The sequence below is a fragment of the Saccopteryx bilineata genome, chromosome 3, assembly GCF_036850765.1.
Source record: "Saccopteryx bilineata isolate mSacBil1 chromosome 3, mSacBil1_pri_phased_curated, whole genome shotgun sequence".
Taxonomy (NCBI): domain Eukaryota; kingdom Metazoa; phylum Chordata; class Mammalia; order Chiroptera; family Emballonuridae; genus Saccopteryx; species Saccopteryx bilineata.
In genome coordinates this window covers 259,605,843-259,631,909 of record NC_089492.1, presented here as the reverse complement: position 1 = coordinate 259,631,909, position 26,067 = coordinate 259,605,843, and the positions used below count along the sequence as shown (strand labels likewise).

The 26,067-nt window shown below is 44.0% G+C and overlaps 1 protein-coding gene and 1 long non-coding RNA gene across 3 annotated transcripts; one reads left to right on the top strand and one right to left on the bottom strand.

Annotated features, from left to right (window-relative positions):
- Positions 1-840: 840 nt before the first annotated feature.
- On the top strand, positions 841-20,145 carry PPIH (peptidylprolyl isomerase H). 2 transcript variants are annotated; one of them, XM_066269469.1, is made up of 10 exons: positions 841-979; positions 1,320-1,384; positions 1,676-1,699; positions 2,145-2,189; positions 2,654-2,696; positions 5,513-5,605; positions 8,981-9,068; positions 9,758-9,798; positions 10,604-10,693; positions 19,954-20,145. In XM_066269469.1, exons 1-9 carry the CDS (start codon positions 914-916, stop codon positions 10,670-10,672), a joined length of 534 nt encoding a protein of 177 aa, XP_066125566.1. In that variant the 5' UTR covers positions 841-913; the 3' UTR covers positions 10,673-10,693; positions 19,954-20,145. The 2 variants fall into 2 exon arrangements, with proteins under 2 accessions (XP_066125566.1, XP_066125567.1); XM_066269470.1 differs by lacking the exon at positions 19,954-20,145 and adding an exon at positions 19,612-19,944.
- LOC136331268 (uncharacterized) lies at positions 10,716-25,851 on the bottom strand. Its single transcript, XR_010730463.1, has 4 exons — positions 25,702-25,851; positions 18,173-18,321; positions 16,557-16,663; positions 10,716-10,882 (listed from the first exon to the last, which is right to left on the bottom strand). It is a non-coding gene; the product is annotated as an uncharacterized lncRNA (long non-coding RNA).
- Between the last annotated feature and the right edge of the window lie 216 nt (positions 25,852-26,067).

Sequence of the window (26,067 nt, the reverse complement as noted above, 5' to 3'; positions counted from 1 at the left end):
AGATAAGCCGTGAACTACTGTATCCATCATGACCTTGAGGAACAACAGAAAGGCTAGACTCTAGTAACTGAGGGCAAGTAACACAAGATGAGGCCAAAATAGGTGGCAGCCAGATAATGTAATGTAGGATCCTTTGTATGTAAGGATTTGGACTTTATTCTAAATACAGGAAGCCAGGAATGATTATAAGCAAATTTATTTTAAAAAGTTATAGCTATTCTACTGGAAATTGAGTGACAAAAATAGAAGGTTGTGACAGAACTGGAACAAAAATTCTTGTTTCCTGACTTCAAGGAAGGGCTGAATATTTACTGAACACACCTTCTAAGCGCTTAGGATGAACAGAATTCTTGCCCTCCTGGGGTTCCCACAGTAGTGGGCAGGGATAAGAAGCAGCATGTGCGCTGGTTCAGATATCTGAGCTACAAGGGCTGATAAAGGCCCTGGAGAATGCCTAGTGACTAGTCCAACCTTCCTAGCCGGAACGGGAATAATTTGTACTTCAATTAGTGTAACCATGTGAGTGGGGATGCCCCGCTGACTTCAAGCAAAAAAAGGTCCAGGCATTCCTCCTCTTCTCTGCCTCCACCACCTGCACCCGCGTCCTCCCCTCTCACCACCCCGTTCTACACTCCCGTCTCCCAGGAGAGTCAAGCCAACTAAGAGCTTGCAGACGTCTCATGGTCAAGACCAAATGAACCCCTGGCCACGCAGCACCCGCTAGTTTTCGCGCAGGAACCGACAAACCCTCCGAGATAAGGGCCAAGTGGGGCTCCCGGAGGTGGGGCTCCCGGGGGCGGAGCCCAGTCGCGGTCGGCTCCTATCGCGCCTGCGCGGGAGCCCAAATCCGCAGAGCTGGTTTTAGGTTCGTCGGAACCCCCGCGCTCTCGACTTCTGCTTCCGGGTCAGAGCCATGGCGGTGGCAAATTCAAGCCCTGTCAACCCTGTGGTGTTCTTTGATGTCAGCATTGGCGGCCAGGTGAGGTCCAGGAAGCTACACAGCCCTGCACCGAAGGGAAACTGCACCGGGCCAACCAGGCAGAACTCACCTCCCAGGGATAGCGGGCTCGGGAAGCCAGAAAGTGAATTTGGACCAGAACCTAAGGAGCTGCGGGGCGTGGTGAGGGGAATAGTAGAATGAGGAGCTTTGCACCTACTAGCGCTCATGCTTGCGCCCCGCGTGTGGAAAGCCGGGCGTAACGAAAGGATAAGCTAAGGGGGCAGAGTGGTGGGCGAGATCAAGTGAATGGAGGAGGGAGGAGTCAGCCCTCGCGGTCCCTGCTCCTTGAGGCCTTCTGACCATCTCCCGCCGGTTGCAGGAAGTTGGCCGTATGAAGATTGAGCTTTTTGCAGACGTTGTGCCTAAGACAGCCGAGAACTTTAGGTAAGGATATAATCCAGCTATGCCGTGTTAACCGAACCAGAACTCGAATCGTTTGCCCTAACTCTGTCCGTCCACTCACTGTTTTTGAGATCTGTTTCCTCTGGGTGTCGCTCTGTCTGAACAATCCCCGTTTTGACTCTCCCATGTCAATTGATGTTAATCTGCATGCCTGAGGGTCTGAACGTCTGGCTGGCCGGTTGCATGGCTTGCTGGTGACAATTGTCTGTGCTGTCCCCACCGGAGATTAGGGGCGCTCATAGTAACCTAGTCCTTCACTTTTTTCCCTTTCAGGCAGTTTTGCACTGGAGAATTCAGGTCAGTCTGGAGGTGGTTGGCTTATCTGCTTCCCCCTGAGGGTTGTCCTGGGGCTGCAATGAGGGTATTGGGGAACCACAGTAAGCCTTGAATGATTGCTGGTGACAGTAATAGAATGTAATGTCCCAAGGATCTGTCTTCAGTTCATTTGCCTTTTTTATTTTAAATTTCCTATTGATTTAAGGGGGGGGGGGGGGGGAGAAAAGCGTTAACTCGTTCCACTTAGTTGTTCCATTTGGTTTTGAACTCATTGGTTGCTTCTTGTATGTGCCCTGACCGGGAATGGAACCCAGGACCTCGGTGTGCCTGAAGGCCACTCTCCAGCCAGGGCCATTTGCCTTCTTTATCTCTTGTAATGACCATCTTTAAGAGAGTCCTTTTGGCTCCAATATGTGGTTAATTGGATACCTTTCATCATTCCAAAAATCTTTCTTTTTGGTTATAGAAAAGATGGGGTTCCTATAGGATACAAAGGAAGCACTTTCCACAGGTAAGTGCCATGGCATACCATCCTGAATGTTTTTATTTTATTTTATTTTAGGTTTTATTTATTGATTTTAGAGGAGAGAGAGAGAGAAAGGCAGGGGGAGGAGTGGGAAGTATCAACTGGTAGTAGTTGCTTCTGTGCGTGCCTTGACCAGGCAAGCCCCAGATTTCCAACCACGACTAAAGCATTCCAAGCTATCCACTGCGCCACCACAGGTCAGGCCATCCTGGGGGCTTTTAGAATTACTTCCTTGGAGGATTAGTCTCTTTAGGGGACAAGAAAGTCATAGGATAATTCTTAGATCTTGAGAAGGAGTGTTTTTGTGAACTCGAGGAATCATTTGAAGATTTATTAAAAGCCAAAGTGATAAACATTATATTTTGAAGTCAAGTTCATCTAAACTACCATGACTAAGTCAGTGTTTTTCTAACCAGAGTCTTATCTCAGTCCTTTGTTCTCTGTTTCAGGGTCATAAAGGATTTTATGATTCAGGGTGGAGATTTTGTTAACGTAAGTATTGTTCCTTTTCTTTCTATCAAGGACATAGCCTTGTTTTGTTTTTTGGTTTATTATTTTTTGTTGTTATTGCTGCTGCTACTACTTTTATTGCAGATTCCCAGATTTAAGACTTGAGAACAATAGCCAGGCTTGATGGAGGAAGGGGATGGGGATGTGAGGGCTCTTGAATATTGCTGGTTATTACTTATTGCACCAGTAGATGACAAAGATCAGCACTTTGAGTCACTAAACTTCCAAATCTCAGCCTTTTAGAACCAGAAACTGAAGTTTCCCAGCACACCTGTCCGATTCAATTTAAGTAGTTACGTCAAACTTAAATAGCAATTAGATGCTATTTGTTTTAACTAAATAGTAATAAGTCCCTTTCCAGTGAGGTAAATGATTATGCCCCATTTCCCCTTCCACTTCTGGTATCACAGTGCCTAGAAAGCTGAGTTTTTAATGAGAAGTTGATTAGTGGAACCCTGGCTGAATAGCTTTGTTGGTTAGAGCATTGTCCTGAAGCGTAGAGGTTGCCAGTTCGATCCGCAGTCAGGGCATACTACAGAACAGATCAATGTTCCTGTCTCTCTCTCTCTCCTTTCTTCTCTCACGAAAATCAATAAATAAAAATTAGCCTGACCAGGTGGTGGCGCAGTGGATAGAGCGTCAGACTGAGATGCAGAGGATCCTGAGGTCGCCAGCTTGAGCGTGGGCTCATCTGGTTTGAGCAAAGCTCACCAGCTTGGACCCAAGGTCACTGGTTACTCGGTCTGCTGAAGGCCCACGTTCAAGGCACATATGAGAGAGCAATCAATGGACAACTAAAGTGCCACAATGAAAAATTGATGCTTCTCATCTCTCTCCGTTCCTGTCTGTCTGTCCCTATCTATCCCTCTCTCTGTCAAAAAAAAAAAGAAGAAGAAGAAGAAGCATCAACACATAGTTGCAGCACTTTAGTTCATTGATTGCTATCTCATATATGCCTTGACTGGGGGATTTCAGCTGAGCCAGTGACCCCTTGCTCAAGCCAGCAACATTTGGGCTTAAAGCCAGCGACCATGGGGTCATGTCTATGATCCCACGCTCAAGCCAGCAATCCTGTGCTCAAGCTCAATGAGCCCATGCTCAAGCCAGTGACTTCGGGGTTTTAAACCTGAGTCCTCAGCATCCCAGGTTGACACTCTGTCTACTGTACCACTGCCTGGTCAGGCCCTGCTTCCCTTATTTATGTCACCTGCCCCCATAAGCATTTAAGTTTGTAGTTCCTGGCTACTACTGATGGTAGAAGGGCTTGAGGTGACTGTGTACTTTTTTTGTTAGCTGGTAAGAAGGACTGAGAAACTATTCTGTGCCTTCTTTCCTTTCTTCCCATTAGGCTCTTCTTGTATTGCCATATTGACTTAGTGGGACAGGACCAACTTCTTACTGGTCATTGCCAAGCACCTCCAGTCATTTGCTGATAGCCCCAGGATTAGACAATAGTTGGTCAGCCAGAAGGCTAATATCAGAGAGAAGCAATTGCTCAGACCATCTTTAGAGAAATAAAGGTAGAATGAAAAAGAGGCAGAAGAAACAGGATTTGAGGCCTTCTAGAGTTGGGCCAAGAATATTTGTTTGTTTTAACAATATTTGTTTTTCTTTTTGTAAAAGTGCAAAAAATAAGTCATGTCTCAAGGAATAAACTCTATCATTTTAGTTTACAGCTGCCAGTCTTATCTTTGCAAATGTATGTGTGTCATATATATATTGTTAAATTAAGTGAGAGCAGAGAAGGCAAAGAGGCAGACTACCACATGCTCCCCACCCAGAATCCACCCAGCACGCCCCCTATGGGGCGATGCTCTACCCATCTGGGGCATTGTTCTGTTGTTGTGGCAACCGAGCTATTTTTAGTGCCTGAGGTAGAGGCCAGGGGCCAACTTGCTAGAATCATTTGAGCCATGGCTGTGTGTGTGGGGGAGGGGGGGGAAGCACATGGTCACTTTCTTGTATGACCGGGAATTAAATCTGGGACATCCATACATCAGGCCAACACTCTACCACTGAGCCAACCAGCCAGGGCCCAGGTATAATTTTTAAGACTTAGATCATACATGTTATATATATATTTTTGTACTTGATAATTGTCTGCATTTTACCTTGTCATTAAGTCTTCCAATACCTATTTAATATTTCATAATGAATAGGAAGTGAATTTATTTGATCAATCCACCCTTGGAAATTAAAGTTGCTTTCTGTTGTTTGCTCTGAAAATTAATTTTTCTCACTTTTCCTACTCTGGCTTTTGGAGAGCAGTAGTTAATGCAGTTATAGAGAGAGATGTGGTAATTGATCTGCCCCCCAGGTTTATTAGGAAATTAAAATCCTCTCGTAGTCCACTCACCTTTGGCCAGGAGGGTAGTATTACATGTACACACTGGATTTCCAAGAGCCCACCCACCCACATATTTTGGGAGGTAGGGTGGGATAGTAGTCTGTTAGGTGGGTACTTTAATATGACTGCAGACATGAGAGTGTGAGAATAGCAAAGATTATATATAAGTTCACTATACTGTTCCCTACTTTGCCTGGGTCTTAACCTATCTTTCTAGAGGCCCAGCTATGACTTCTTTTACCTAATCTGAGAAAACCTGGACAGTTTGTGGGCTGCTGGTGCCTTGGATGGGCTTGCTTTGATTGCAGAATAGGGTCAAAGAGGTGTGGCTCCCAAAGTAACCAACAAGAGTGAACTTGAAAGCAGCTAGGCTTTAGGTGCAGCAGCTTTTTCCAGCCTCTGGGGGGGCCCATCACTTGCAAGTTGCTAACACTTTCTCCTTTCTACTCAGGGAGATGGTACTGGAGTTGCCAGTATCTACCGGGGGCCATTTGCAGATGAAAATTTTAAACTTAGACACTCAGCTCCAGGCCTGCTTTCCATGGTAAGTAAGGTGCAGTTGAGGTTTGGGGTTAGATTTCTAGCCAGCTGGTTTCTGGTCCCCTTTGAGGCTCAGTGCTGTCTCTTCAGATGGAAGCAAATGCTTTTCTTCTCTTGCTCAGCCCAGGGCTCAGCTCTCTCAGGCCCACCTTTCTTCAGTCTGGATTGATTTTGTTGGGCTGGGGAACTAAAACTGAACTTTGCTATGTGTTTTCTTCCTCTTGTTTGAGCCAGGACACGTGGCTGGGCAGTTAGTCTTGCTGCTCGGTGCATCCAGTTGTACTTTTAAGATCCAGTGTTCACTTACTCAGTGCTCAGCTTACCAGGACTCCCTCAGTGCCCACTCACCCACCCTGCCCACTGCCTGGTCACCCCTTTGGGCACTCCCCACATCTACTCCCTTGTCATGGCTCCTACTCCCCACTTATAACCCCCACTCACACATGTCCCCCCTTTTTCACAGTCCCCCTGCCCACCACACTTAAAACCCCTCATCTGCCCTACCCCTCCTTACTCTCCTCAGGCTTACTCCCCCGCACCTCCCCTTAGTCACCTCTCCTCATTTCCCCTTACCCCCCCACCTTGCTTCTCTGCCTCCCCAACCTTCTCCCTCCCTCATGCTCCTCACCCGTTTCCCTCTGTCGGTGCCCCAACTCTCACGCCCCAGACCCAGTATTTACATGCGCCTTTTCTGTCCTCCTTGCCCACTCATCACTTACCACTCAGGCATTCATCAGGTAAAGATTTGTTGACATCTACCCTGTTTTGGGTTTCATGGTAAGGCGTAAGACCTGACTCCTGCTCTTGTGGGACTTAACATAATCCAATGGGGGATTCACACATGCAAAATGATAAGTCTAATATAGTGTAATGCATGCCATTAATGTATTAAGGTAAAGGCACCTGACCATGTAAAAATCCTATGAGGGCCCCAAGGAATAAGAATAATTGCTGCTAGGGGTTGGGCAAGGCTGCTTTACTGAGGAAGGGACATTTGAGTTCTTGAAAGAGTTCTCTACCAGATGGCATGTGGCATAATCAAGGAACAGGAAGAAGAAGGTGATGAGAACATAGGATGTGAATGGCAGACAGAGTGGCCAGGAGAGAGACCACTGGAGAGAGACAGGTCATCTGGCTCCTGAAGGACTTTAGATGGCAGAATAAGGATGAGGTGTGTGGACTTTCTTTCATAGGTTATAGAGAGCCATAAACTTTTTTGAGGAGGCTTGATCAATTTTGTGTTTTGGAATAGAAGTCGTAGCTGCATTGTGAGTGGCAGGTGCGAATAGAGAAGCTGAGGCAGAAAGCCAGTTAAGAGGCTGCCACAATAACCAACCGAGACTAGCACAGCAAATAGTGTACAAGCTCCCTTATAGGAAACCCAGGCTGGGCAAGTGCAGGTAAAGGGTGGAGAAGTGGCTTAGGTCAGCTTGGGTCTTCGCCAAAAGGATTAGAACCCTTCCCTGCTCTCCGCTGCCCAAGTGCAGCCCAAGTGCATGCCGCTGTGTTAGCATCTATGGGAGAATCAGAAGAGTGGAAGGAAACTTGGTCTCTGCACTCTTTAGGCTTACACTAGTTGATTTGTGCTGTCATGTATCCTGTAGCATAATTGTTTTTGCTTCTTTCATTAAATCAGGAGTTCCGTAAGGGCAGGGACTGGGTCTCATTGATCTCTAAGCCTGATACACCTGATACAGAAAGGTGTTGAGCAGATAGTGATGAATGACCAAAAGATAATAATAATAATAATAATAATAATAATAATGGCTAACCTTTATTGAGCTCTTATTCAACAAGCACTTTATTTGCATTAATTTATTTCAATCTTCTTAACATCTCTAAGATAGATATAAAGGAGGAAAGTGAGGCATAGAGAGGTTATGTGACCAAACTAAGGTCACAACGTGGTAGAGCTGGGATTCAAGCTAGGTCATCTGGCCCCAGAGCTCTAGAGCTGATTCCGTAAACCAGTAGGTTATACTGCGTCGAGAATGAATAAAGAAGTGGCTAAGGGCAGAGTGTGCCCTAAGTGATAAAAACATGTTGTGTGACTATTTTCCTGTCTGCTTGCTAATAAATGTTTAGACATAGAGCAGTAAAATAGATTGGATGGATGGATGGACAGAATGAATGAATGAATGAATGAATGAATGAATGAATGAATGAATTGGGACCCCTGGGAAGCCTATACTTGTTCCAAAGTATAAGTCTACTCTGACTGGCCCAGACAGTGCCTTACTTTCATATATGAGATATTCCTGATACATGTACAAAAACCCAAAGTAGCCTAATTTCACAAGATAATTTCTAATGTATAATATGAAATCCTTATTTAGAGCTTACCCTTAGACAGTTTAATGAATTTTTAGTATTTCATAAACATTTTTATTTCTTCACAGTTGAACACAGAATCAACCAATTTAAATCTAACATGATCTGATTAAAGCTAGTCATCTAATAAATTCCAGTTTTGCCTCAGTAGTAGTTTTATGAGACCTGTACTTTCAGTAATACTAGTTCTTTCATTTTTCCATTTTCTACTCTTTTTCTTCCCCAAAATAAGGGAAGTATGCCATAATATATTCATAGTTACATAGACATTGTTGTAAGACAATGTTACTGAAACTTAACTTGGGTTTGTTGATATACAAATGTCTGAATTTAGCACATGAAAGACAGTGTAGGGGTATCAATGTATAATGGACTTCATATGGAAGTCAAACGTCTCTTTCCAAAGTATCATTCTGCATTGTAATTATAGCCTGTTCTTTTTGAATGCATTATTAAATATAATGATGTAAAAACAATTTTAAGGGAGGACAAGGGAAGGGACATGGCTAGAGAGTTTCAGATTCTCTATTTTTAAAAATACATAAAATTCATTAATAAAGCATTTGGGATTGTACCAGTAAAAAGCAAACATCTTCCATTAAAATAGTCTTTTTTTCTATTATAGCACCAGCAACTTCTTGTACAGTCTTAAATTTCTTTAATTACCAATGTTATAGTACAAAAAGATTCAGGCAAAATATGTGATGGCATAGGCAACAGACCTGTTCTCACTTGGTAGCTAATTTGTGAGTACATCTATATAGAGGACTAAATACAGCAATTGAGGCCTATAAACAATTGTTCCTATTATACAAATTCACACTGTATGAGAATGTACATTTATTCAAGGATCTAGCTCTTGAGGGCAGAGGTTGTGTGTCCTGTTCATCTCTGTATTCTTGGGCCCTACAGGCCCTAGCTCATAACTCAGTATGTTTTGCTGAAAGGAAAGCATGGAGGAATCAGGGCCCCAGGCACTTTGGGGACTCTTGCCCTTCAGCTAGCATGGCCAGGAAAACTCACTGCAAGTATATTTGGTTTCAATCAGGCAAACAGCGGTCCCAGTACTAATGGCTGCCAGTTCTTCATCACCTGCTCTAAGTGTGATTGGCTGGACGGGAAGCACGTAGTGTTCGGTGAGTCCTACTCCTGTCCCATGGTCCTGCCACGTTCACCCAAGGTGGGACTTCCAAAGGAGCCAGTGTCTGCACTCGCATAGTTTAACTGCTCTGTGTAGTAGAAGGGAAAGTGAAAGTGGTGGGAGGTGGGGGGAATGTGTGGAAGGACAAAGGGGCCATCTGATGAAGCATAAAACCACTTGGGTAAGCCCTGGCCGGATAGCTCAGTTGGTTAGAGCATAGCCCTGAAGTGCAGAGGTTGCTGGTTCAATTCCCAGTCAGGGCACACACAGGAACAGATTTATGTACCTATCTCTCTCCCTCTCTCCCTTGTTCTCTCCCTCTCTCTCTCTCTGCATATCCCACTAAAAAAATGAATAAATAAATGTTTTGTTTTGTTTTTTAAAAAAACCACTTGGGTGATATGTATGTCTTGGGCAAAAAACTCTGGATGATAGCACTAAAGAAATAACCACACACGCAGTATGGTACAGTGGGGCTTTGCAGTCACTAGGATCTAGGTTTGAGCCCTAATTCTGCTACTTACTATCTGTGACTTTGGGTAGGTCGTTTCACCTCCACTGAATCTCGATTTCCTGAAATTAGTATGAAGATCAAATGAGATAATAGTGTGAGAATGGGCATTGGAAGCTGGAAAATGCTATGCAAATGAGAATGGTAAAGTCCAGCTCATATTCTTCCTACAGGAAAAATCATTGATGGACTTTTAGTGATGAGAAAGATTGAGGTGAGTCCTGTTTTACTTTCCTCTTTCTCAGCCATTCTGGGCTGGAACTACCTGACTAGTGTCAAGAGCTGGAGATTCCAAATGGGCTTCGGTTTGTTAGGCCCAGTCTTCATTCAATAACTTCATTCATTGAGGAAGTTACATGGGCTTCTTCTAGGGAAGGGAGGGGACACCATGTGTCTCCTAAGTGTTTCTGGCCTATAATTAACCTCTTTAGTGCATATTGAACTTTGGCCTGTGGGGCTCCTTCGCCTACTTAATAAAGTCCTACTCAGCACGCATTCAAGAGCCTTCATGACCTGGTCCCTGCCTCTCTCTCCATGGCCCCTCTGCCACTCCTGCCTCCGTGTTCCAGTCGCATCAGGCTACGAGCTTTCCTCTAAGTGCTCCTTATACATCCCTGCCTCTCGTCCATTCCTGCCCCTGAGCCTTTGCTCATGCTAATTCCTCTGCCTGGAACACTCTTCTCCTTTCTTTCCCTCCTTCCCATTTTTCCTTCTTGGTCCAGCTCAAATAATCCCCCATTCTGTGAATCCTTCCCTGACCTCTTTAAGCAACAGTCGCTTCCTCTGCCCTGTATACACTTTCTTATAACTTATTACATTGTTAGATAGCATAGATATAATTTTTCTTATGTACATTTTGTTTTGATCTGTATTAATTTGCTCTACCTATCTGCAAGGACATGAAGTGTTATATCGGTCTCTGAGCCCTCAGTCCTTAGCAAAGGGGCTGGCAGACATCAGTAAATGTTTGGTGAGTGTTTGTCTGACTAGGTGAATCTCCATTGTGTTTTCTGCCTTAGAATGTTCCTACAGGCCCCAACAATAAGCCCAAGCTGCCTGTGGTGATCTCACAGTGTGGGGAGATGTAGTCCAGAGCAAGACTCAATCAGGTAAGTGTGTCTCTTCCTTGTTAGGAGACACGCCAGAGAAGGCAGCATGGTCTAACGGAAAAAACCTTAGACTGGAAGGCATGGGGTTGAGCCCATTTGTTCTCTGGGTGACCTAGTGGAAGTCACTTCCCTTCTCTGAGCCTGTCTCTTCATCTGTCAAATGGAGATAGTACCTCTCTCCTAGGGTCACTGTAAGGAACAAAATAGAAAAGGTTATTAGGGCACTTTACTTTTCTACCACTTGTAGTTTACAAAGTGTCAACCTGAAAGCCATCAGGCAGTTTCTGACATCTTTCTCAGACTGTAGTGCCATTCACTGGTCCCACTAGAAAGACCTGGCAGCAGCCCTCAATGCCTCCCTGCTGGGTCAGCCTGAGCAGCCAGGAGATAGACCTGTCATGCTTCTCATCAGAACTGATAGGCCAATTCCAGTCCTGACTTGGCATTTGCCAGCTCCATCGGTGAACGTGACACATTTCTCAACCTCATCTATCCATTCTTGCCACTGCCTGCTCTTTGCTGGGTATAATGCTAGGCATGAAGAGGACGGCAAAAAACTGAAGGATGCATCTGCCTTGCAGGAGCTTATAGGGAGTAAGACGTTCTGAGAGGTGATCACTGGCAGTATGAGCAACATTGCTAAGTCATAAGAGTACAGGGGAAAAATTGATCACTTCTCTCTCTTTTTCAAACCTGCAGAAAAGTTGAAAGAATAGTACATTCAACACCTATAATACCTTTCACCTAGATTTACCAATGATTAACATTTTTATTTTATCATTTTGTTATGACATTTGGTTTCTTTTTTCCCTCCCCTCACATTCCCATTCCCTCTCCTCCTCTTTGCTGTTTTCCTTCCTATCTTCCTTCTTTTCTCTTCCTTCATTTCTTTCCTATTTGAAAGTTGAAGACTTTTTGACACTTTACCCATGAATACTTCAGCAAGCAACTCCTAAGAACAAAGACATCCTGCATAACCACAATATTAATATACATGTTCAAATTCCCTCTGTTATTTACAAAATAACTATTATAGCTCTTGGAACAGTCATCCAATCAAGGTTCACATATTTCATTTGTTTGATTATTAAGTAGCATCATATAATCTCTAAAAATTTTTACACAAAACAGTTAAAGCGAAAGCCCCCTTGCTGGCCACACCCCAGCCACAGTCTCACTCCTCTGCCCAGAAGTAACTTCTTCATCAGTCTGATGGGTATCCATCAGCACCTTTTCTTTGCCTGTCTAATTTTGGGAGGTTCTGTTTTCCCTAAATGGCATCATACTGTATTATTCATCATTGTTTTTTTGTTTGTTGGTTGGTTGTTTTTTTGTTGTTCATCATTGTTTTACCATTTAGCATTATGTCTTGAAGATTTTCCTCTTCTATTCAAGTAAAACTACCTCAGCAACACAGAGAAACAAAACTTAAAGAGAACCCACAACACTGGCTTACTCTGGTGGGGAAATGTCCTTCCCCACTACACTTTTCCTGAAAGTTCTTAAGAACCTGCCTGACCTGTGGTGGCGCAGTGGATAGTGTCGACCTGGAACACTGAGGTCACCGGTTCAAAACCCTGGGCTTGCCTGGCCAAGGCACATATGAGAGTTGATGCTTTCTGCTCCTCTCCCTTCTCTCTCTCTCTCTCTCTCTCTCTCTCTCTCTCTCTGTGCGTCTCTCTCTAAAAAAAAAAAAAAAAAAAAAAACAGAATAAAGTTAAAAATAAAATATTTAAAAAAAAAAAAAGAAAGAAAGAACCAAATAGTTTGAGTTTCTCTTGCCCTCCCCTTTTGGTGAAAGAGTTAAGTGACAAAGGACAGGAAGTGAAGCAGGTACCTACTTCCCAAGCTGGAAAACTGGTCCGTGATTAATGGAGACCAGACGTAAAGGCACAGGTGGCCACAGGGTTACCAGTCAAATTGGTCCCCCACCAACGGTATCATTGCTAATGTCAGGGGACACTTCTCTCTTTTGAAAGACTGGGTTGCTCCAGTCTTTCCTTCATTAAAATAAAATCTGTGGCCCCTCACCCAGGAAGCCCTGTACTCTACCCTCCTGGATTTCGCACTCTGTAGATTCTGCCTGCGATTTGAGCTTCTTGGTGAACATTCTTGGCATGCATACTGCTGAGGGCTGTGGGGGACAGAGATAGTGAAATGGCCAAGTGGCTCTTGAGTGTTGGTGGGGCAGCCTTCACGCGTCTGAGTCAGTGACATCTGGACACTGCCCTTGGGATGTGGTCGTGGTAGGGTGTTCTTTCCTCTTCCCCTCTGTGTCTCTGAATCACAAATTAAGACCTTTTGTCTGACACACACACAAAAAAAAACCAACTCAAAAAAAAAGTAAAATAATTTCATTTAAAATAAGCTCACATAATATTCTGTAAGATGTTTGTAGCATATAGTTTCTTTTCCTTTTTTCTTAATGATTGCTTTTTTCCTACACATTCTGAGTCTTGGTTCTTTATATGTTGGGACTATTTTCTCTAGAATATATTTTAAGAAAAATTGGCAGTGTGTTGCTTATCTTAACTTTGGTTATATCCTTTGTTAAACAGAAGTTCTAAATTTTGGTGAGGTCAAAATAGCAGTCTTTCCTTTACGGCTTCTGGTTTTATCTTGCTTAAGAAGGTCCTTACTACCTCAGTTCCTAACGTCTTATGTATTTTTTCTAGTATGTATTTAGTTTTATTTGTATACTTACAAAATTGTCTAGAACATATTTTTCTGAATTCTGCCTTTTTCCCAAATGCAAATCTAGTCAATTTCCAGACCACTTTAATGACTATTTACTTCCCTATTGGTGACTTACTTTGTGTTCGTAGCACCTGGCCCTTACAGACATTCAGTGAAACGTTACAACATGGTTAATAGAGAGAGAGAATGCCAGGCATTTTAGGCAGGGAACTGGTGTGAGCAGATGCGAGGCAGGAATGCACAAATGTGTGCTGGAAGCTGCACACAGACCTCTCTCTCATCCAGGCTCAGGGTCCCTGCTCACGCCCAGCTGATACCTGAGCTTTCCTTTCTGCCAGAACTGGGGCCCATGGGGCTCAACCTGTACTCCCCCTGAAATAGCTGCTGGCCGTTCCCTTCTCCCCCCTCATTTCTTTGCTGTAACTAAGGTTGAACTCCTGGGTCCTTTTCCTTCTAAGGATTAACCACTGATCACTACCAGCAGGAAGAGGATAAAAAGAATAAAGTTTATCAAATCTTCATGTTTGGGGCCTCTTTTCTATATTTTTCTGAGTCCCTTACAGAAAGTTACTAGAAATCCCGTTGAGGGTTTGATTTCTGAGGGTGGTAGTCATCAACCCTCCCCTCCTCGCACACTGTTAGCAAAGATCACATAAACCTTCGTCCCCTTGAGAGCCCCTCGTGTCAGTCTGCAGCCCCAGGAGAACAAATTCCATGAGGCCACTTGATGTTCCAGAGGACTTCTAGACCAAACTGTCCAGGAGACATTCCTTTCTGTGATGGGGGAAATGCTTTATATCTGTGCTGTTGTGGTAGCTTCCAGTCACATGTGACAATTGAGCCCTTGAAATGCAGCTGATGTGACTGAGGGATGGAATTTTATTTTATTTTTTTGGATTTTTCCGAAGCCAGAAACAGGGAGGCAGTCAGACAGACTCCCGCATGCGCCCAACCGGGATCCACCCGGCATGCCCACCAGGGGGGCAATGCTCTGCCCCTCCGGGGCGTCGCTCTGTTGCTACCAGAGCCACTTAGCGCCTGAGGCAGAGGCCACAGAGCCATCCGCAGCGCCCGGGCCAACTCTGCTCCAATGGAGCCTTGGCTGGGGAAGGGGAAGAGAGAGACAGAGAGGAAGGAGAGGGGGAGGGGTGGAGAAGCAGATGGGCACTTCTCCTGTGTACCCTGGCCAGGAATCGAACCCGGGACTCCTGCATGCCAGGCCGACGCTCTACCACTGAGCCAACTGGCCAGGGCCGGGATGAAATTTTTAATTGTATTTAATTTTAATTAAATTTAAGGAGCCACATGTGGTATTGCTAGTTTGGACTCCTAACCCTGGTTTGCTCAGAATTGAATCTTTCATAGCTACTACTTAGGGACAATATAATAAAAGTAGTTATCACTTATGGAATACAACTTGTGCTCAAATACTGAGCTAAGAATTTTACTTGAATCATCTCATTTAACTTTATCAAAAGTCTCTATCATAGTTTAAGGCAGCGGTTCTCAACCTGTAGGTCGCGACCCCGGCAGGGGTCGAACAACCAAAACATGGGAATTTCCGATGGCTTTAGGTGACCCCTGTGTTTTGGTCGTTCGACCCCCGCCGGGGTCACGACCCACAGGTTGAGAACCGCTGGTTTAAGGTGATAGGGCATCTAGGTGGCAGTCGAACCTAAAGGAGTTCAAGAGATGGGAGCCCCACCTTGGGTTTCTGTGTGATGTGATTTGGGAGAAAGTAAGAAAAAGAGCCGATTACTTCCCCAGGAAGCAGGTACCGTCTCATCGTTCTTCATCCCAGCTGTGAAGTTACAAGCATCTCTAGCGTAGGAGTGTTTCGGATCCCTCAGGCTGTCTGGGCAGAATACTGGTTGACAGCCAGTACAGATGATATTTTCAAACCCTATTGGGAAGTGCTGCTCAAATTTAAATGCACATATGAATCACAAAATCTTGTATAAATGCTGATTCTGTTCCAGTGGCTCTGGATGGGGCTTGGGATGCTGCAGTTCTAAGCAGCTCTCAGGTGATGCTGATCCTGACTTTGATGGCAAAGCTACATGGGAATAACAGAATCTGCCTTGTAATTGAGAATCCACCATATTCTAATCAGAAAGGACCTAGGAGGAGATATCTCTTGGCGATGCTGGTCCAGCAGGAATCTACTGCATTCAAATCAAGATATCTCCTAATCATTTACTGAGGCTTTGTGCCCAGACATTTAAAATATAAGAAGATAGGAAGATGATAGAAGACAAATGAGATCACTTGATCAAGTATACCTTCCTACAAAGCACTTCCTTTTAGAACTCCTTTGGTGAAAATGAAGTTTTCTGTTCAGCTCTAGATGTAGAAATCTTGCTTTTTATCTTGGGGTCCTATAGAAGCTTTTTATGATAAATTTGGTTATGAATACATTAATGAGCCCTGGCCCTTAGGATTCTCCTGCCATGTCTGAACTGTGGTCTTTGCTACTTACAATCACATGGGGGATGGTGAACCCTCTGTTTTGAAAGCCTGGGAGTATCTTGGAAAAGAGAGTGCTGTCGGCTCTGGCAGCCCTGCTGGTCTGAACTGCTGCTCCCCTCCTGGTACTTTTGGCAGGCAGTAGAGAATGTTTTTTAGTTCATTGTTTCCCAAAAGCCCCTAAACCAGAGGTCGGGAACCTATGGCTCATGAGCCAGATGTGGCTCTTTTGATGGCTGCATCTGGCTTACAGACAAATCTTTAATAAAAAAAAGTAATAACGTTAAAAATATAAAACATTCTCATGTATTACAATCCATTCATTTCCTACTGCTCATGTTCATGGTTGCGGGTGGCTGGAGCCAATCACAGCTGTCCTCTGGGACAACACCAAATATTTACTGGATAATGCATAACATACACGGGGTCGTTGTATGGCTCTCACAGAATTACATTTTAAAATATGTGGCGTTCATGGCTCTCTCAGCCAAAAAGGTTCCCGACCCCTGCCCTAAAGAGAAAGATCACTTGGGGGCATTTGTTAAACCTACTAATTCCCAGATCCCTTCCCTGGAGAGTTTAATATTTGCATCTGAGGAAAAAATATGTAATTAACACAACACATAATTTTATAATTAGTATAGCTTATAATGAGGCATTACTGAAGTTCAAATAATGATTAGGTTAAAATTAATTGTACCTGTGGATGGTAGGCATGGCAATGGCTGTGGAGGTGCTATTTGGAACGACTGAGACTTAGGGAACACTTTCCCCCAATCTGGGATTACCTGTAGTTGTAATACATGCCTGCAGAGAAAGATTATGAAAGACATGTTGGTGGCACATGAGCTGGTCCTTCATTCCTAACTCAGCACTAATTAATCGAAAAAGGTCTCATGCTAGCGATCACTTCCTAAGATATGTAAATGTCTAATCACTGTGCTGTACACTTGAAACATAATAGTTTGTCAACTATAATTGAAAAAAAAAATAGGTTCCATGCAGCATATAAGGCTACAGATTTCCAGTTCCTGCCTTCAGGGAACTCATTCTCGTGGGAACCAGACTGGAGGGCTTAGGACAAAGTGAGGAAAGCGTGAATGCCTGTGTCCGGCTGGAATGGTGTAGGAAGACTGCGGGAGGGATGGTGCTTCAGCTGAGTGCACAAAAGAATAAGAACTTGTCCGGTGGCAGAAACTGGGGAGAGCATTCCAGGCACAGGGAACAGCATGAGCAAAGCACAAAAGCAGGAAATAGCAGGAAGTGTATGGGAGACTGCAAATCATCCAATATGGCCAAAGCAGGAAGGTAGAAAAGCGAACAGTAAGAGATGAGGGTGGCGGAGGCCAGGGCCAGTTGTGAGAACCAGCGCAGGCTGAACAGTTCGTATGTTATCTGGAGGGTGGGGATGGGCTTCAAGCAGTATGTACATTTTTTTCTCTCCCTGGGGTGACAGTCCATTGTGCTCCCAAAATTCTCAAAAGGGGGCATGACCTTCCAAGAAGAACCAAGCCAGGAGGAGCCACTGAAGGATTTTGAGGCAGAACATTGTGAGTGAATTTTCTCAGAACTTGATTCTGGCAGCAATGTGGAAAGTGGGTGGAGGCCAGGGAGGTATCCACTGCAGCAGTCCAGGGAAGAGAAAGGTTCCACATGAAAATACGGGTCTTGGGAGCACTAGAGATTTGGCAGCAAATATTTGCGTTCCTGTTGGGTGTGTGACACTGTTTGGTCCTTGCCCTGAAAATCAGAAGCCCTGCCAGCAAAAAAGGGAGGGGAGAGGAGAATGTCTGGCTCCATTCCAGCACAGGCCAGTGCAGCCTCGCACTGAACAACAGGGATACGTTCTGAAAAATGTGTCATCAGGCGATTCTGTTGTGCAAGCACAGGGTGCACTTACAGAATCCTAGATGGTATAGTCTAGTGGTTTTCAACCTTTTTACACTTAGCAACAGGTGAAGATGGAATGATTTTGGGATTGCTAAAGCAGAAATCACCCTGAACCTAAGCGAATTTAAATAAGATCATTGGGTCTGTAATCTTCATACAACATCAGGGTGATTAACTCCTTCGCTGACCAGCATGAAATTTCTGGCGCACTGCTCTGCGGAGCGGCAGTTGAAAAATACTGGTTTCCTGCGCGCCGAGGCTGTATGGTATAGCCTATTGCTCCTGGGCTACAAGCCTGTACAGCATGGTACTGTACTCAGTACTGTACACAGTTGTAACACAATGATAAGTATTTGTGTATCAAACATGTCTAAGCATTGAAAAGGTACGGTAAAAATCTGGCATAAAAGATTAAAAATAGCACACCTGTGTAGGGCACTGACCCATGAGGGGAGCTTGCAGGGCTGGAAGTTGCTCTGGGTGGGTTGGTGAGTGAGTGATGAGGCATGTGAAGGCCAAAGACACTGCTGTATACTTCTGTAGACTATAGTCATTGAACTTAGGCCGCAGTAAATCTGTAAAACAACAAGAAATTATATCAAGCACAAGAGAAAATGACACAATCAGGAGATGTAAGCATGAGCTGCTGGTGAAGCACAGTGTGCTGTTTCACAGCAAGCTTTTCTAAGTAGAAAGAGTACACTGTAGAATAACAATAAAAAGTGTGGTAAATACATAAACCAGTAACAGTCATTTATTATCATTATCAGTGCACACGATTACGTGTGCTATACTTTTATACAACTGGCAGTGCGGTAGGTTTGTTTACACCAGCATCCTCATAAACATGTAACGCATTGTACTACAACAGTACAGTGACTAGGACATCACTAGGTGACGCAAATATTTCAGCTCCATTATAACCTTATGGGACCCCCATTGTATGTGCAGTCCACTATTTGACTGAAATGTTATGCAGTGCATGACTATACAAAAGCAAAGCTCCTGACACCGTAACAAGGTCTTACATGCATCAAGGTCCACCTGTCAATGGAATACTATATAGCCTTAAAAAGAAAACAGTGTATCTGTATGTGCTGGCAAGATTTCTAAGGAAATTTAAGTGACAAGATGTAGTACATTATATAAGCTACAACACTATTTGAGTAACTACAGAAATTTCTGTACTGATATATAGCCAACTATTAATAATGGCTACCTCTGTAGAGTAGAAATAGCAAAGAGACTTTCTTTTTAATTTATATTATCCTGTATATGCTTGAATTTTCTACATTGAGCATGTATCTTAAAATAAATATATACCATTTATTTGTAATTTAAACTAACCCTACTTCCTACCAGCCCCTCCCAGAAGGATGTGGCTAACCTCAGTTTGAATCATTCCGTCGTCCCTGCATCTCCTCTTCCCTGGTCCAGGCAGTCAGTGGTCCCCTCCTGTGAGCTCCTAGTACTGGGTTCATCTCTCAGACAACACTTAACACAATGTATTTGTCTGGTTTTCTCTAGACTGAACTTGAGGCAGGGACCATGCTGACTGATATAGTGCCTGGTCTATGATAGAGCTTAGGTCCCAGAGCACTATGCAACTTACAAAATGCATTTCTACATTTTTGTATATTCTGCGCCGGGCCCAGAGTTAAACTTCTGTTTGAGCTTGCACTATGACACCAGGACTCCCTGTACTCTGGAGGAGGAGGGGGGAGGGGGACAATAGAATCTGAGTGTACTCACCCTGTTCTTTTAGTAGAGCTAACTCCAAGATCATAAACAGAGGGTGTGGAATTTCCTTTCTCTGTAACCCTGGGACTAAAACCTGCAAGTAAGGATTGCTCTTTGTTCTACAGCTCCAGACTGCCACAAGGCCTGACAAAAAAAAAAAGACACCTGCTTTGGAGCCAGTACATCGGGAAGCTCCATCACTGAAGCCATTAAACCCCTTGGGACCCTAGTTTTCTCCTTTGCTTAATTCTATATTGTGTATGTTAGTTTCTTTCATCTTGGATATTGTGTAGTATACTTTTCAACTTTGCTCTGAAGAACCAAAGGTCAGGCCTAAAGCAAGAATCAGACCGTTGTTACTCTTTTGGGAAAAAGAGGATCAGGAGTATAGAGGATAGGTGGCAATGTTGTCCATGGAGAGTCCCCTTCCAGTCCTCTGAGCTGCTTGTCTCTTCCATCCCTCACAGACCTTTGCGTCTCTGCCATGGTGAGCCTGCCCTTGCTCTGGGTGACGCGCGCTCGTAAGATAGTTTGGACTGGCTCGTGTTCGCATCTTGGCCCGCTGTTGCCGTTTGATCAAGAGACCTTGGAAGTATCACAGATTCAGAACCCAAGATTTTCCGTGTTTTTCAATTGTAAATAAAGTTTTTGTTTTGGGAGTTTTTTGGTATGTGTGTTGTTGTCATAATGACAGCCCCATCTCCTCACACCTTAGTTTCAGTGAGAAGGATAGGCTCTCCTGCTGCAAGGCCAGTGTGGACGGGAGCCACAGCTTTGCAATGTATAGTTGACGCCTCAGATTTACAAGTAGTTGTAGCAGTCCCCTCTGCGGTTCAAGCTGATTGAACAAAGAAGGCCACGTCCTGGGGCCCGTTTTCCAAGGATGTTCCTAGTAGATTCAGTTGGATTAGTTCTGAATCCTGTGGGAAGAGGTTTACTAATGGAATATTTTTGGAGGGCAGACTATTTGGTAGAATGTATCTTGATCATGACAAAGTGGGAATAATTTAGTCAAAAACCTTGATTTGAGCCTCACCAGTGGTGGCACAATAGATGGAGTGTTGACCTCTGACACTGAGCTCCCAGGTTCAAAATCCCAAGGTCACTGGCTTAAGCATGGGATCATCAGAATGATCCCATCGATGGTCGCTGGCTTTAGCAAGGGGTTACTGGCTCGGCTTGACCGTGGTCAAGGCATATATGAGAAGCAATCAATGAACAACTAGGGTGACACAACCACAAATTGATTCTTCTCACCTCTCTTGCTTCCTATCTCTACAAAACAAACAAACGAAAAAAGACTTTGATTTGAACGTTTGATCATATTTTTAAAAATTGTTGAGGCCTTGAGAAGTTCACTGCTCCTTTCAGAGTCCCAGCCTCATCTATAAAATGGCAATAATAATTTTGTACCTAGCTATTTCATAGCATTGTTAAAAGGGTCAGTTAAAAGAATGGATATGAAAGTAACTTATAAACAGTGACATGCCTTGCAAATGTTAGTTTTCAGTGGAAATAACCCAGTGTAAAAAATTGTCCCTGAGTATAACCTTCAAGAGGTAAAGGAGTTCCCTGGTGTTCCTTTCCTGAGGCGATGTCTGTGTTCTCCCATTTCTACTTTTTCCTGGCACGTGGATAGGATGACTCATAACTACTGGCAGCAGACAACTGCAGCCACAGAGAAGGCAGAGAGATGAACTCTGTGACAGAATAGACAGTGGTAGTCAACCTGGTCCCTACCACCCACTAGTGTGCGTTCCAGCTTTCATGGTGGGTGGTAGCGGAGCAACCAAAGTATAAATAAAAAGATTTAACTATAGTAAGTTGTTCTATTAAGATTTATTCTGCCAAACAGCGAAAATCTGACATAAAGTACTTGGTCAGTAATTATTATTATATGCTTTAACTTGCTGTAACTCTGCTTTATAAATTTTATAAAGTTACTTCCCTACTTTATAAATCACCATTACTGTGGAACCGGTGGGTGATTAGAAAATTTTACTACTAACAGAGATACAAAAGTGGGTGGTAGGTATAAAAAGGTTGATTACCCCTGGAATAGAACCCGGTTAAAAGTGCCACTTCAGTTTATTGGCAGGACGAGAGAGATGGTGTAATAAACAAGGGACCTATAGTATAGATATTTGCAACTCTACAGGTAAATAAACAGGGTTCAGGGAACACAACAAGAAAGAACTATGATCAAGTAACTAACTACACAGTGGAATTATAAAAACGTAGGAATAAGGATGAGCAGCTGGGATCTCGAGCTGATGTTCTTGTGATGGTCATTCAGTCGAAGGGAGTTATACTTGGTACCTGCATTCTATGTCAGTCATCAGTTTCTGTCCTGGGCACTGGAGCTGCAAAAATAAGTAAGATGTGGCCCATACCTGTGACTGGAGATAGGCACAGTTTTGATACAATGTGGTGAGTATTAGAATGTGAGCCCTATGAGGACAGGAAATTTGGTCATTTTGTTTTACTGCTGTGTCCCCAGCACCTAGAAGAGATAAGCATCTAGTACCTTGTAAGTGCTCAATAAACATTTGTTGCATGAATGATAATGGTGTGCACAAGATACTATAGGAGTGGCGTGGAGAGACTGGGAGAGAAAGAGAGAACATTTGAGGTAAGTACTGACAGATTAGAATTAGCCAGGAGTTAAGAGTGGGGAGAGCTTTTCAGTTAGAGGGAATTGTGTTCTTGGGCCAGATTCTGTTACAGATGGGGGACAAGGTGAAAGTTATTTTGCAAAGGAGATTCTTGGAATGAACCCTCTTTCTTGCCTTTCATGTCACTTAAAGGTAGGCACCAGAGTTGTCTGAACTGTGGTAACCATGCAGTGTGAGATTTCAGAGTGGTAGGGAGAATAGCAGAACTGTCGAGTTGAGAGCTTCCACCTTGGAATAGAAGATGAATTTTGACATAAGTGGTTTATCCTCCAGTGCTTCATCTCTACAGTAGAGAGGTAGCTACAAGAAAACTAGTAGAGCCTGACTGGTGGTGGTGCAGTGGATAGAGCATTAACTGGGACACTGAGGGCCCAGGTTCAAAACCTTGGGGTCCTGGCTTGAGCGCGGGGATACCAGCTTAAGCATGGGATCATAGACGTGACCCTGGTTGGTGGCTTGAGCCCAGAGGTCGCTGGCTTGAAGCCCAAGGCCACTGGCTTGAGCAAGGGGTCACTGGCTCAGGTGGAGCCCCCTGGTCAAGGCACATAAGAAAGCAATCAATGAATAACTAAGGTGCCACAATTATGAGTCGATGCTTTTCATCTTTCCCTTCCTGTCTGTCACTCTCAAAACAAAAGAGAAAGAAAACTAGTAGAAAATTGTCCATCTTTGTCCACTGAGCATGATGAAGAAATCAGCCTGACCAGGTGGTGGCGCAGTGAATAGAGCGTCGGACTGGGATGTGGAAGGACCCAGGTTCGAGACCCCGAGGTTGCCAGCTTGAGCACAGGCTTATCTGGCTTGAGCTAAAAAAAAGCTCACCAGCTTGGACCCAAGGTCCCTGGCTTGAGCAAGGGGTTACTCAGTCTGCTGAAGGCCCGCGGTCAAGGCACATATGAGAAAGCAATCAATGAACTAAGGAGTCCCAATGAAAAACTGATGATTGATGCTTCTCATCTCTTTCCGTTCCTGTCTGTCTGTCCCTATCTATCTCTAACTCTCTCTCTGTCCCTGTAAAAAAAATAATAAAAATTTTAAAAAAGAAAAAAAAAAAGAAAAATCAGCTGTAAGTAATGATACTTTTAAGTATCAGTTTAAAGACAACTGTCACAGAATTTATATTTCTGCTTCAGAAGCCATTTCTTCAAAAACAGTTTCATAAGGAGATTGCTCACTCTCAGAGGTACTGCTGCCATTGTTCTTTGTAACTCCACTTTGGGAAGAAGCTCTCAAGCCTGTAGGGCACACTTAAATGTCCTTTGCTTTGACAGAATGGCCTTTTGAGGAAAGATTTTCTTTTTAGCAATCTAAAGTCATCTAGAGCTGGAGGACTAGCAGCTCTAGAATCCACCTACTCCATACACAGAGTTGCAGCAAGCATTTTCATCTGGAACACCAGTGCAGCTGCCCAGGTGACCTCTCTGCTGCCAGTATCTGCTTCTCCAATCCATTTTCTACAGCATCTCATTCATTTAACAAATGTATTAAGATACTGTGTCCCAGGGCCCCGGCTGCGTATCTCCGTGGATAAAGCATTATCCTGGCGCACCAAGGTCAAGGGTTCGATCCCTGGTCAGGGAACTTACAAGAAACAATGAGTGCACAACTAAATGGAATGAGTTGATGCTTCTCTCTCTCTTTCTCTCCCAAATCAATGGAAATATTTTTTAAAAAGTGTGTCTCAGGTACTTGCTAGATGCTCCAGGAATTCATAGTCTGCCTGGGTAGATTTAATTAGTACAACACAGAGTTGGGATAGGAGGGTCTCTTAACCTAGTAACATCTGAGAGACAAATCTTAAAGGATGTAGAGTTCAGCAGGCAAAAGAGGAGAAGGAAGAAAGGCAGAGTGTTATAAGTGGAGGAGTAAGTGATGGCCCAAAGGAAACAAGGGCTAAACAATCACCTGGGAGTTGGACAGAGAATGTAAAAGAAGAGTGGGAGGTAAGTTACGAGAAGTCATACGGAGTCCTACAAACCACATTAAGGAATTTGGACAATCACTGGAAGATTTTAATTAGGATGGTGCCATGCTCAAATCGTTTTCAAAAGAATATTCTAGATTGTGAAGAATTTTATAGATGGGCCAGGAGGCCACAGCAGTACTCTAAACCAGGGTCAGCAAACTGCAATTGGCATGCCATCTCCCTATTTTTCAATGGCTTGTTACCAAAAGAGTGTTTTTTTGTTTTTTTGTTGTTTTATTTATTTTTAGAGAGAAAGGAGTGAGAGAGAGAGAAGGGGGAGGAGCAGGAAGCATCAATTCCCATATGTGCCTTGACCAGGCAAGCCCAAGGTTTCAAACCGGCGGCCTCAGTGTTCCAGGTCGACACTTTATCCCACTGCGCCACCACAGGTCAGGCAAGAGTGGTTTTTACGTTTAAATAGTTGGGGGGAAAAAAACTAAAAAATATTTTGCTATGTAAAAACTACACGAAATTCAAATTTTAGTGCCCATCAATAAGTTTTTTTGGGACACAGGTTTATTCGTTTACTGTCTGGGCTACTTTCAGGCTCTAAAGTTGAGTAGTTGAGAGAGGATCGTCTGGCCTGCAAAGCTTAAAATATTATCCGGCCCTTATAAAGTTTGCCTACTTCTGCTCTAAGCAATAGATAATAATGGGGCAAGGACTACTTACTGCACTAGTCCCGTTTTCCCTACTTCCATTTTTGCCCTTCCACAACCCATTCTGCACTCAGCAGCCATTAAAATTATGCCACTCCCGACTTTCACAACTAAATTGCCCTTCTCACTATTGCCCTTAGGATAAATTTCAAGTAAAATATCCCTAATTTTACCCTGCCTATCTCTATAACCCTATGTCTTTATTCTAGTTTAATTGGGCTACTTTCCTTGCATTTTCTCTAGATCCCATCTCTTCTTGCCTGAAAGTCTCTTTGATAAACCTCCTTCTTTACTTCCACTCCCAAAATGGTTTGTGCTTTTGCAACACTGGCGTGGTGGGTGTTTAAATTCCTGCCTTCATCCCTAGACTGAATTTAAGAAGGTAGAAACTGGCGAACACTTAGACGCTTAATAAAGAAGGAATGAAGGTGGAGGATTTCAGCTACAGCATGTGGCAGCCTCAATTGTAAATCGTTTGTGAAACGTGGATAGTACTCCCTATATCACGTGGCTGTTGTAAGAATAAAATGCAAGGAAAATGCCTACCTTGCTCAAGTAAACGTGAGTTGAAATTAAATTTGTTTTGTGGCCAATACAAAAAGACGTATTCACTTAACAGTCCTTACGTGCCTGGTAAGATGGATGGGGAGGCAGGTCCCTATCGAGTACACCCCCACCCTGCACCCTAAATATTCCAAGCAGGGACTGTAGGAGAGCCTCCGTGGTCCCTCCAAGGTGTCTGCTCCTCCGAAAACGGACGCTCTTTGAATGCATACATTTAAGTCTGTTTCAGAGACCCTCGGCTGTGTCGCAGGTACACGGCCATAGTAGAAAAGATGGGTCTATCTGCAGTAGAGGTCCGAGGTCGCAAGCACCACATTTGGAGCAGAAAGGGTTGGGAGGTCTTCTCTCTACCTGGGGCTAAGGTGTCGACGGGCGCCCTTCCAAGCCCACCGGTGACCGGGTAATCCCGGCTTAGATGTTTAGCAGCGCATTTCCTACCGACAAGGCGGGCCACAACGGTGGACGTACGACCCACCCTACTACAGCCGCGTGAAAGTCACGTTCTCTCTGTCCGTCCTCTCGGGTACTCTATGGTTCTCGCGGTGACTCTACTCTAGTTCTAGTTCCGGTCTCTATGGCGGCGGCGGAGGCAGGAACGGTTGTAGGTCGGCCGAATTAGCCGCCTAAGAGCCAATGAAAGTGGAGGAGTGATAAAGTATTAGCCAATACAAGTCAGGAATTGGGGTCAGGTGGCCAGATTGACCGTACTCCTGGCCA